This window comes from Eutrigla gurnardus (assembly GCF_963514095.1).
Source record: "Eutrigla gurnardus genome assembly, chromosome: 1".
Classification (NCBI taxonomy): Eukaryota; Metazoa; Chordata; class Actinopteri; order Perciformes; family Triglidae; genus Eutrigla; species Eutrigla gurnardus.
The window spans coordinates 21,746,988-21,760,324 of record NC_139915.1 but is presented as its reverse complement, the minus strand read 5'-3'; the positions used below and the strand labels follow the sequence as shown (position 1 = coordinate 21,760,324).

Here is a 13,337-nt window from a genome sequence, read left to right as displayed (position 1 = left end):
TTACAGTGGTCAGGGAGCGTGCCTCTGCCTCTGCCTGCCAGCCCTCCCTCCATCCATTCCTGTCTTTATCTCTCCCTCCAATGCTCCCACTCGGTATTACTGTACTGTTTCTGTTTTCTCTCTCCCCAACCTGAACCTCAACCAAACCTGCAGCTTCTCACCCACTTAGATGTTATTATGTAAAACCAACTGTTTGAGGTAGACACTTGTAAAAAAAAAAAAAAAAAAAAAACGCATGGGCATTTTATTAACATAACAAGCTGTTGATATAAAATATTCTGTGGATTGACAACTTCACATGCCTGATGTCACTTTTCCCACAATGGTGAGAATTAAATGATTAAAAAAACATATCCAGAATTAACTTTATAAAAACAAAAGAGTAAAATGACCAAATAATGACATGAAGACGTTAAAATAATGCTTTGTAAACCAAAACAATGAAGTGCTTGACAAAAAAAAAAAAAAGATTGTCTGTATTTTCGACTTAAACTACAGCAAAAACCTTTCAATAATCTTAATTCCGAATTGGTTGTTGTAAATATGCTAAACCAACGAAACAGTATAAAAATGAGATGCAAGAACTAACATCTTGGCCCCACTTTTACTTCGCTACAGAAGCATGTATCTCTCTTGCACACACACACACACACACACACACACACACACAAACACACACACACACACACACACACACACACACACACACACACACACACACACACACACACACACACAGCCAACAAGCTGCTGTCATAGTCTTAACCCATGTCTCATATCTCCGGTTTTGTCTCGCGCATGCGCGTGTGTGTGTGTGTGTGTGTGTGTGTGTGTGTGTGTGTGTGTGTGTGTGTGTGTGTGTGTGTGTGTAAGTGCATGTATTATTGGCAGCTCAAACAGTCTCACGGTTCACACAGCTCGGACTGCATCCTCCTACCGGACACAGAAACCACATCATTCTTGTCGATATGCTCCAGATAAAATCATACTTTCCTTCCAACACTTTTAACAAAAAACATTTTATTGTGATTTTTATAGAGTTTTTCTCGATCGTTTACACACATTTTCTGAAAGCATGCCTCATACTCTCAGAACTCTACACACAAATCAAAAAAACACACACACAATAGGCAAAACCCCTCAATTCTCCTGCAAAATGAAACTTTACATTCAAAACAATGTTATTTCTTCTCAAAATGATATTTTGTTTTCAAATGACACACACAAACCATCATATGAATAGACATTTATAAGAACCAGTTGAACACTGATGTGCTCAATGTAAAACACGATGAACACTTCTTCTCCATTTACCATAATGACTTAGGCCTTTTTTTGTTCAGTGTTACACTCACTACAGACAGTACATACATAAATGTGTTGTAAAATATTTTAGAATATTGTTTTTATATATTTTATTTTTCCCACAAGAATACTGTAATGTACACAGTGTTCATCCAAACCAACACAAAGTTGCATATACAGTGGTCTACATACAAAACCAGAAGAAATTACTGTATACAGTTACAAAAAAAAACAAAAAACAACAACTATCCTGCATCCTCTCTTCTGTTTCGGTCTGGCCACAGCACCTCATCCACATCACAGGCAATGCAAGCGATGGCCAAGCAGCAGGGGAAATATCGCCTAGCATGGCAAATCCATGCTAGGCTCCTCCTCGTACTCTCACTCCTCTGGCTCTGCCTCTGTTGCCAATGTTGGCATCCATTGCTCCAAAACAGAAGAGCTCACCTGTTGCACTTTTATGCTAATGCTCTGATTGCAAATTGTAAAACTGTGTTGCAGGTGTTTTCCCATGTGATGAGTCGGTGTGCATAGTAGGGAAATTAACTTTAGAATTTTGAATGGCAGTGTGTTCCTTGTGAAAACAAGAGATTTTCTTCATGAAAATTGTGCCAAATGCAGAGAATTGTGTGTAGTGTTTTGAAAAAAGTGTGTTTTAAAACTGCAATTTGAGTGTAAAGCAGGAATTGTGCTTGCAGTTTAGCAGAGCTAGTTCAGGGTGTTGGTGCATGAGTTAAATGTTGTGGTCATTGTGTCTCAAGTACCAGTATTTGTGTGTAAACAATTGAGAAAAACTGTAAAAAAGATTTTGAGTAAACAAGAGAGGTAGACAGACTATTTATTTAAACTCTTAAGGATGTGGTTTGCCCATTAAGCCATTACAGTTTTTTTCAATTGTTTACATGCAATTTTGAAAACCAGGTTCTTTTTTTTCAAAATATAATCACAATTATCCAAACACCAAACTCAATTTGCATAATCCCTAGATTGTTTGCAAAATGACACACTTCAGTCAAAACATACACACTTCAGTCAGAACATATACACATATTTGTGAAAATGCTATTAGTTTTCATTTAACCAACACAGTCCTCAATGATCAGACACTATTGCAGCCAGTTTCACACTGCTGTGATAAATAAAAAACACATTTGTAAAAAAACTAATTTTAGGAAATAGCATGTGCTAGATTGTTGGCCAGACATTGTATGTAAGGGATAATTTAGATGTCAAAAAAATAGTGAAAACCCACAACATTCTTCATGATTAGTTTGAGATATAGGGAGAATGTACACAAATAGGCCTACTATAAACTTACCAAGCACTGCACAACACTGATGCTGCAGACTGAATATTTCAAGTATTTATTTTATCTACCTCTTCCTCTATCTCCTTCTTCTCCTCTTCCTCTACCTGGGCCTCCTCCTCTACCTCCTTCTCCTCTTCCTCTACCGCCTTCATCTCCTCTTTGAGCTCCCCCTCTCATTCTCACTCTTCTTCTTCTTCTAGCTCCTTCCATTTTTGTTGAAGACAGGTGAACTCACCGGCTGCCTTTTATAGCACACCTGAGTGCTGCATTTTCAAATAAGCACATGTGTGCTTCCACACTTGGTGGATGTGATTATCCAATTTGTTCATTAGTGTGGTCATTGGCAATCCGGGGCTTTGTAATGACAAGGAAGTAACCTCACAATCCTTATCTGTGTCTAAGGTGTGAAAATGTGTGTAGCGTTTTACAAATCCCTGTGTGTAATGTTTTGCAAAAAGGGTGAAGCAGACATTGTGTGTAATGTTGTGCAAATCTGTGGAGGTGTTTTGCTCCTTGGAGTAGAATTTCGCAAATTGTGTGGACATTTTTATTTTAGTGTGTAAACAATCGTAAAAAACTGTAAAAGAGCAGAACTGTGCTCTCTTGTGTTGCCGCTGCTTCCATGATCCCCACATATATAATGCACACACACACGCACATAGCCTACATACACACTCACACACACACACATCGAGGTCTATATATATATATATATATATATATATCAACATAACAGACCACAACCACCTCATTTGTTGTGGTGAGTGTGAATTTAATACAGGAGGCCCCGCTCTACATATGAATAAGGGTAATTTGGAAAATTGATACATCTTTTCTCATTTTCACTCTTTTTAAAATGGGACATTTGAAAATTATCAAGAAAAAGAAGCTAACTGCATCATGTTCACTGTTGCTTTATTCAGCTGGAGATAGTTTATTACATTAAATACCTCCTCACAACCACCCTCCCCCTGCAGGGGTGTCACTAGACCACAGAAATCAAATAATTTAGCATTGCAAAATGTAAATTAAGACATTTCTGGACTAAAAATACCTAGAGCTCAACCAATTTGTCGGTAGTTTCAGAGGCCAATGTTATTTGCCTATCACAGCCTATATCACTTTCTGCACATACAATGGCCGATATGTAATATACTAAAGTAATATGGAACCTCATATACTACTTGATAACAGTAAAGAGATATTGTTATACTACTTGGTTTAACATGTTATCACGCTCAACAAACAGCCCTTTACATATACAAGATTTAAGAACATTACCTACTGTGTTGCATGCCGCCCTTCCAGGTATAAACATTGTTGCGGCAGAATTGTGTAGATGATAGTGGTAAGTGGCGAGATCAGTTAGCATCAGAGCTAACTGTGGTTGTCAGATGCTAGCTCACGGGAGAAAGGTGAAGATAAAGTAGTAAGGGTGGAGGACACTGAGTTGTGTGTGTGTGTGTTTGCGTGTGTGTGTGTTTGCGTGTGTGCGTGTAGATGCTCTAGTTTACCCCTTAGGGCAAGATCTGCCTCAAATTAGCTATTTCGCCCTGGGAGACAACAGAGAGGGTGAGATGAAGTGCAAGAGGCAGCAAGGTGTGTGTGTGTGTGTGTGTGTGTGTGTGTGTGTGTGTGTGTGTGTGTGTGTGTGTGTGTGTGTGTGTGTGTGTGTGTGTGTGTGTGTGTGTGTGATGCTAGGAGGGGGGAGAACAAGAGGCTAGAGGGTCAGTAAACCGACACAGAGTGGAGCGTTTTCTTTGTGTGTTCTCTTAAACACACACCTGATCATGTGAATATATACACACACTCACATTCCTGTCTGTGTGGAATATTGAGAAGAGGACAAAACGAGCTGGGGGTAAAACTGAAAGAAGGCACAAACAAGGGGCACCCACCCACCAATATGTAGCCGCTAATTTCCCGAGCAAGGCAATTAAAAGGCCTGACTATATTATGAGAACTTTCCCTCTGGCAATGACTGTCTGTCCATTTTTAATGAGGTCATAATGATGCGTCAGCTGAAGACCGAAAGGTCACAGGGGCGGCGCTTGAATCTGCCTAGAGAGACGGGAGGGGGGGGGAGTGAGAGAACGGGGGGGGGGGGGGGGGGGGGGGACTCTTGAAAGTGATTTGTAACAAATGCTTCCCTCAGAAAATACATTTTAATTATATGTCATTAATTGACAAGTTGAAAAACAAGCAAACGTAATAATGCCGTCACAGTCGTCTCAAGACCGACGTAATACATTCAAATTCAGCAGTAATGTGTATAATTGTCATGAACAGAATACAAAACACAGATCAGACATTTGAACATGAAAGGCTTTGGCGGAGGTACACAGAGCAGGAGCCAGCAATATTCACTTTGCATGTGCATTGTACACATGGTCATATTGACAGATTTGTTCCCTTATAACATAAGCAGCTTTGATGGTGGCACGTCTGATGAATCATGGTTGAGCAGACAGAATGTGTTGAATCCAAAACCAAAGCCCCCCCCCCCCCCCCCCCCCCCCCCCCCATCTCTATATTGCCGTAAACGGCCAGCTGGATTCAGATGGTAGACTACTAGAGAGACAAGTCCACGGAATGCAAATATAAAGCTTGGCACACCGCCCCCCACACACACACACACACACACACACACACACACATGCGCTAACAGCTAGTGCCAACTTTGGCCCTGCTCCCCACGGCCTCTAAGACCTAATGAGTGAGATCGGGTGGAAGGCCCCAGTCTTTGTCAGAGTCTGTGTGTGTGTGTGTGTGTGTGTGTGTGTGTGTGTGTGTGTGTGTATACAGCTGGCAGTGCCGTCATAACTCTACATAACTCATCAGTTCCGATCGCCGTTAACAGATCTCATTGCTGCACACACATGCAGTCGTACACACCACAATCAAGATGACTGGCCGACATGTTCACACATGAAACAGACACCTTGTCCATCATAAAGGATACAATTCCTGGAAGATGTCAGTGATTAAAAAAGTAATTAAAAAAAGTAAAGAGAAGCTGTATTGACAAGGGTCAATAGAGGATTGGTGAATAAATAGCACAGAAGAAGAAGAAGGAATGAGCGAAAGGCAAGTATGACTAGAGTAGGAAAGAGCAAGTGATGGGGAGTGGGGAGGAGACATGGGGAGAAGACAACAGAGGAGGGGGAGCGCCAGACGACTGGTGGCGTCTGGTGTTCCCCCACGGGAAACTTGTAGCTAAATCTGGCCCTGTAGCGTCTGTCCTGAGTGAATGTTTGTGTGTGTGACTGGCATCTGGTTGCATCCCAGCTAGAAAGGAGCGATAATGGGAACACTGTGACGAGAGATCTGCCTAAAGTGGGCCGCTCTCTTTAACGGATGCGTCAGGGAGACTGTTTGGGAACAGCAATTTATTTAGCAGAAAATGTAACTTTTGTGCGTTTTGTGACAGCTCAATAGATCATGTGTTACACAAAAAAAAAAAATTGAATAAATATGATTCAAGGATTTATTATTACTGAGCAAGTTGTTCTGTCATCCAATGTTGAAAATGTAAAAAAAATCTCAGAAATTCAGGACCCACAATAGTATAAATGTATCTGTGTATTTAATAAACACGGCTTTAAAAGGAAAAGTGCCATTACATGGTCTCACACACATTCACACAGACACACAGGCATATTCACACACCAGTGACAGCCACCTGCCCGCTGCCTCAGGCGGTGCTGTTTTGATCTGTTCTGGTCTAAACAAATGTCACTGCATGACACTACACACACTTTCCTCTTAACCTCCCCTCCACCCCGCTTCTCATGCTCTCTTTATTTTTCTTTCTTCTTTTAACTTCTCTTGTGTCATTATTTATTAATTTTTAATCTGAGTGTAAAAACCTTCACCCACGTGAATAATCTTGACACCGAATCAATCAGTTACATTCTCATGTATAATTCTCTGATTGACACCACACTATGATCCATATTTAGCTTTATAGCCAGGTGCTGTGTGTTTCTATCTTTGCTATTTCTGCTGCTTCCTCACATGCAGATGATTCAAACACACGCACATTAACACACACATACACACGTTAGATTTGAATGGGTCTGTTGTCTTACCTGATCTACTAGCCCATCTGTTGTTAAACCCACATAGGAAAAACCTTTATGTTATTACAGCAACACTGTTGGTTCACACACATCAAACACACACAGCAACATAAGGTGATAACCTGGTCTAAGGTGGAAGAGATTCTTCAACCCTGTTACAACTTCAATTACCATAAAACTACACTCTATTCCTCTCTCTCTCTCTCTCTCTCTCTCTCTATCCATCTCCTCTTTAAATGCTCTTTCTCTTGTGCTTTATGTCACGTCTTATTTCTATCCTCTCCTTCGTTTGCTGTGATCAACACAAATCAATCATTTTATTTGTCTTCCTACTCCTCTCGTCATCGTATCCCTCTCTCCTGTTCCTCGCCCTCTTTCATCCTCTTATTTCTCTCATCATATCATTGACCATCTGAAATCAATCCATTTTGTGTCTTTCTCTCGTCTTTCCCTCTCTCTCTCTCCACCTTTCTCTTTCCGTGCTCTCCGGTTCTCTCTTCAATAGCACTTTGGTGTCAAAGCCATTTCAATCGCAATCCCTCAACTGTTCTAACGTGCGCGCACACACACACACACGCACGTGCGCTGACACCGAGTCAGTGCCAGGGTAGTGTAAAATCTATGCTGATGTGATCAGTGCAAATTGTGCTATTGACAGACAGCAATATTCCCATGACAGGAAAGATTCACCTTCATCACTATCACCGTGTGTGCGTGTGTGTGTGTGTGTGTGTGTGTGTGTGTGTGTGTGTGTGTGTGTGTGTGTGTGTGTGTGTGTGTGTGTGTGCGTGTGTGTGTGTGTGTGCATGCGTGTGTGTGTGTGTGTGTGTGTGTGTGCGCAAATACAGTTTATGCACACTACACACTTTGCAGCACAGCAGTAGACCTTTAGTTGACATAATAATTAAAGCATGTAATTAAGGCGTATAACCTCTGTGGATTTTGTCTTTTCTTTCATGGATATTTTCCCTTTTTCTTATTATTCTGCTCTTATCTCATTTTGTTTTATTAGCCCTCACTTCATCCTTCCTTTCACTTTCATTGAATTTTTTGTCATTCCCTTTCTGTTTACTAGCCCATCCATTACTTATCCATTCCCTTTTCCTCTTATTTCACAACCTGTGCTCTCCTCCTCGCTCCTCTCCTTTTATAGACTTTCTTTTATCGTAATCTTTCATTAATGTTTTTTTTTTATCATTTTTATCTATTTTTATTCTCTTTATTCCATTTCTTACCCATTCCCTGTTCAATTATTCTGTTCCCCACTTGCCTTTTTCTTTTTCCTCTTTGCATTTTTACATTTTTTGCCTTACATTTCCTCTCCCCGACCTTTTTCCACTCCTCATTTCTTCCATCCTCCCTTCTCTTGCCCATTCTTTATGACTTGAAGGCTCATTTGTTAAGAGGAGGTAGAGCACCCTCGCTCTCCCTCTAGCCTCCTCCTGTCTCTTTTTTGTGGGCTTTGGAAATATAATTTTCAATTTTTAATTTGATTCATTTAGATTTGATCATTAATCAGTGCTGAGAGAGAGTTAATTTGGTGGAAAATAGATGAGGTAGTTAGAGAGGGCTCTTTATAAAGTGAGCTCAGCACTGCACTGGGTCTTTTAGGTGTGAGAGAAAGTGAAAAAAAAATTGGGACCCAGCATGTGAGTTTCCGAATGATGAAAACGGGGGCATGCAATAGTAATGGAGAGAAAGTGGGTTTCGATTGACATCCATTTGTATGTAAATAAAATTCGCTGAGTAGTCTGTCAGCATCTACCAATTTCTATGTTGTACCTTAAATTGGCAGTAGATCATGGTAGGAAGCAGCATTAGTTATCAGAAATGAGGTCTATGATTAGATGCCTCACAAATGATCCTTCAGTACGGATGGTTGCCCCAAAATCACTTTTTTGTTACCTGTATCAATTAGTTTCAATAATTTGACTTTAAATTGAATCTGTGGTTTGAATATATGCAGCCATATTACTGACAAACACATCATTTTAATAAATAATAATCTTTAATCGCTTTAAGTCCATCCTTGAACCGTTTCCCTCACTTAGTCTTTATACGTCTCATCCATCCAAACATCTACCTTCTCCTTTGCTTTCCTGCTCTACCTTACCCTACCCTAACTCCGATGCTCAGCCTCTGCTTTCTCTCCGTCTCCCTCTCCTCTTCTGACCAACCACTGACCCAGGAAGTGACTGAGCAAGCTGCTTGTCGGGGCTTACCCACACACAACACGGGGGCGGGGGTTAGAGAAACATAGACGGTGTGTGTGCATGCATGTGTGTGTGCACGCATATATGTGTGTGTGTGAAAGAAAGCAAAGAGTGGGTGTGTGATTGGGTTTGAACCCCCTGGTGTTAAGAGTTTCTTGACCGTTTGCTGACACTGCCACCCCCCCCCCCCCCCCCCCCCCCCCAACACACTCTACCTGGACTTTCAGCCCTTCTGTCTATTCTGCCTATTTTCGTCTCAAGCATGTCCTGTTCAGTCCAGTGGGTTGACTGCTGTGCCAGATTGAGGTTTGCTAAATGGCCATGATTTCCATGAAACAAATGTGTACACTCAATGTCAGATGGTTTGAATTAAAGCAGCCACCGAGCACATGTACAAAACACAAATAAAACATGGGAAACGTGTACTTACAAATGCCAAGGAATGCACAAACATGCTCCCTGATGTCTCTTTCTTTGCTGCCAATAGGAAGTCTTTCTGTTAAATATCTTAGGTGTCTTGTCTCAGTCACAGTCAGCACTTTTTTTCAGAGGATTTAAATCTGTGTGTGTTAGCAAATCTCTTTTGCGCTCTTTCACTCTTACCACCCCTACCTCTTCCTCTCTCTCCTACCTTTTACTTCAGTGGTGCTATTGGAGTGGAAAGCACTATGCAGGAAGCATTTCATATCGTTTTCTGGTTTATTCAATACCAGGGTAACTTTTTTCCCCCTAGATTGTCTGTGAATGAAGTTTCTGTAAGTGATGCTCTTCTCTGTTGACTCTCATTTTATTTCTGAATGGTATTAATAAGTATTTCATAGCCCTTTCGGATTCCTCCTCTCCTCTCCTCCTCCAGGGTACATGACACCTCTGTCTTCCTTATCCATCTTTAAGTGGTAACCACGGTAACATCCAATCCCCTGAGAGATAGGCCTAATTAAATTAGGACTCCTTTGTGTCAATTAATTAATGAGACAGAGAGAGACAGAGATTGGGTAAGAGACAGGAAAAGAGTAAGTCAGGGAGCCATAGAGACAACACCAGAGAATGAGAATCTCTATACATTAGACTTGTTGTAGGTAGGTTGGAGGTGAGTAAGTTAAGTGACGTTGATGATAAGATAAAAGTGGCTGCATGCATAACAGACACACACATGTGTGCTGCAGAAACAGCACGGTTATCACTACTTCACTCCCATACAACATTTATCTTTTTCCAGATGTGTTCATCTTATTTACACTCTCTCTTTTTCTATTCTGTTTTCCTATTCGTTTATATTCCTTGTCTACTTGTTAAGTAATCAAACAAGTTCAAAAGTCCCAGTGTTTTGATACACTCCTGTCGTTTCTTACAGGTGTTCGCCTGGACAGGGTCCGTGGTGGGAGACAGAAGTACAAACGCCGGATAGATGCGGACAACAGTCCATACCTGAACCCACAGCTGGCTCTACCTCCCAAGAAGCCATGTAAGCACGCACACACACACACACGCACACACACACACACACACACATAAAGACACACACACACACACAACAGAATTCGACACAGTGTGCAAAGAGAACATTGAAGGACATACTATGGACAGCGCACAAAGAAAATCTTCCCTCGAAATAAACATAAAACATACAAATTTGGCCATATTCTAGCGTTATGTGAGGCAGTGTGTGTGTAATAGGCAGGAGATAATAAGTACAATCTCCCTGTCTCCCTATCTCCCTGTCTCTACCTTTTCATGAGTTGCTATGGAGACAGTTGGACAGTAAAAAAAACTTTAAATACAGACTCACAAACATACACATAAATAGACACAGGGTAGTCAGAAGCCCATCTGTTTGGGAGCAAGTTTATCTCCCTGTCTCTACTGCTATCAGTTTGGGGTCATAACATTTTATACCTGTAATATTTCACCATAAAGGTATTCATTGAGCTCTGACTGGATTGGCTGCATGTTTTTAAAAGAATAAAACCATCGCCCAAAGCCTGATGATTGAAAAATTAACAAGGGAGAGTGGCAGAGAGACAGAGGGAGAGACTGTGCCTTAATCAGAAGGTTTCTCAGAGAGAGAGAGAGAGAGACAGAGAGAGAGGGAGGGAGGGAGAGAAGAGGGGAGGAATGGAGAGAGAGGAAGGTAGGGGGCAGCCACAACCTAATCCGGATTAAATCCAATCTGGCAGCAACATCAAACTAGAGTTAGCTCTTTAGCTAAGCGTCTGCTCGCACACATGACACACACACACACACACACACACACACACATGCAGTGCAGATTGAGCAGTGTTTAGCAGCTTGGTCCCCAAAGCCCATTTTGCTTAAAGCTGGAGCATATTCTGCTTAAGGCCAATATGCTGAATGGCTGCACGACAGCTTACCAGGACTTCTACACTACTAATCATTAAAATGATGAGATCATGTGAGCGTGCGTATACACTATGCGCGTGTTTATAATGTTTGCACACGCAGAGCATGTGTGCGCATTCCAGCCAACTAAATGTCTTCATTGGCTGGCTATAGACTAGTTCGATTTATCTCTTTAATCCTGTTATCATTTTTACTAAGCATTTTTCACATTTTCGAAGAGTTCACCCGTGACCAATCTCAGTCATTATTGTGGCAGTAATCTCTATATTATATTTTTTATTTAATATATGTATGAACACAAATTCTCTCTGAGCTAAAAACAAAAACAAAAGCGTTGATATAGACTTCCCAGGACTCACTTGTTCTTTTTTCTCCCACACACAGTCAATACACAGACACACGCACACACACACACACAAAATCTTTCTGTCCCTCTGTCTCTCTCTCAGATGCACGCATACAGCCTATCTGTCTGTAGCCCAATCCCTAGCCTCAGCGTCCCCATTGATTGTATGAGAACAGAACAATAGCCCAGGGTTTGGAAATGGGCTTTCATTGATTCTAATTAGGGAAACATTAAATAAGATTTACCCACAGATACTGCAGTGTGACTGGGATTGGTTTGGCTCAAACAACTCTGGAGCTGGAACTAGAGGGAAGACGATGGAAGAATATATCCACGTACAAGTGTGTGTGTGTGTGTGTCAACAGAATTGGGGGTGGAGAGTGTTAGATCAATACACAACTCATCCCCCCCAAACTCTGTTTTACTCTCTCTTGCTGTTTATCTCTATCTAGCTGTCGCTCTCTCGATTCTTGCTGTCTTTACAATGTGTCCATGGCTCTATTTTTACCAGTCTGTCTCTCAATTTTCTTTTCCTATGCTTATCTCTCTCTTCTCTCTTTCCATCCATCCCTCTCTCCTCTCTTGCTCCTCTATCCTCTGTTATTATTCCCATGCTTGATTAGTCAGTGGATTAATTTGGAAGCAGGGTATCAGTCTGTTACTAATGGGCCATAGAGATCTCATCACCACATGTCACCATTACCAGCTGAGCTGTTTGGCTTTCAGTATTATCTTTCCGTTCTGTATGTATCAGCGAAGCTTCTTAAGGTCGTGATACAACATTTTAAAGCAACCTGAATCACCACCAGTAATCGCCTTTAATCACACCTTGAAGCATCTCCTAAACCGGAAATGTTTCATACATTTTTTTGATCCTCTGTCAGCGTTAGTCCTGCCAAATTACTGCAATCAAATCAATTATCCATTGCTTAGAAAATAGAAAATATTCCACAGGATATTACAAGATATTGTAGTCTGGGAACCTATTCCATAATTATATTATTATAATATATAATATATATTATTTTACGTTATAAAATAACATAAAAACTGCCACTTGACTGCAATCAAACAATGGTATGCTGTTAAGATAATTATTCTATAAAAAAACAATCTTCTCAGATAATGTCAGAAATGTAGTGTGCTGTGTGCCAGGAAAGTTCAACATTCTTCCATTTGTACATATTCCTATATATCCCACATATATAATGTATAAAATGCTGTGTGTGAAATGTCTAACATCATGATTTTAAGCTGTATACTGTGGAGAATGCTGTCATGTATTATGTGTTTATGTAACATGTGTGATCTAGTGTGATGTTTATGTAATTTTTTTTATTTTATTTGCACCGGATTGGTGTGGAACAGCTTGCAGCTTCATACGGCAAAAATTCACCATCTCTCTGTCTCTGTGTCTTTCTCCTTGTCTGGTGGTCATGTCAGTTGCCTTTGGCTGCCTTGCAGATAACAAAATCGTCTCTCACCTGCTGGTGGCCGAGCCAGAGAAGATTTACGCCATGCCTGACCCGACGGTACCAGACAGCGACATCAAGGCCTTGACTACACTGTGTGACCTGGCGGACAGAGAGCTGGTGGTCAACATCGGCTGGGCCAAACATATCCCAGGTAAGGAAAAAAAAAACAGCTGAACCCTGACTTTCACGCTAAGCCTAACCTGACCCCATGTTGTGACATGGATCATACATGCATACGTCCATACA

General features: G+C 41.0%; 1 protein-coding gene across 5 annotated transcripts in view; it reads left to right on the top strand.

The window, feature by feature from the left end:
• Nucleotides 1-13,337, top strand: part of esrrga (estrogen-related receptor gamma a) — a 74,158-nt gene that overhangs the window by 30,407 nt on the left and 30,414 nt on the right. For 3 of the 5 annotated variants that reach the window (XM_084009713.1, XM_084009712.1, XM_084009716.1), the window contains exons 5-6: nucleotides 10,264-10,374; nucleotides 13,060-13,242. In XM_084009713.1, the coding sequence (XP_083865839.1) occupies nucleotides 10,264-10,374; nucleotides 13,060-13,242 (294 nt within the window). The remainder of the gene's footprint in view (nucleotides 1-10,263; nucleotides 10,375-13,059; nucleotides 13,243-13,337) is intronic. The other 2 variants (XM_084009715.1, XM_084009714.1) reach the window with 1 other exon arrangement.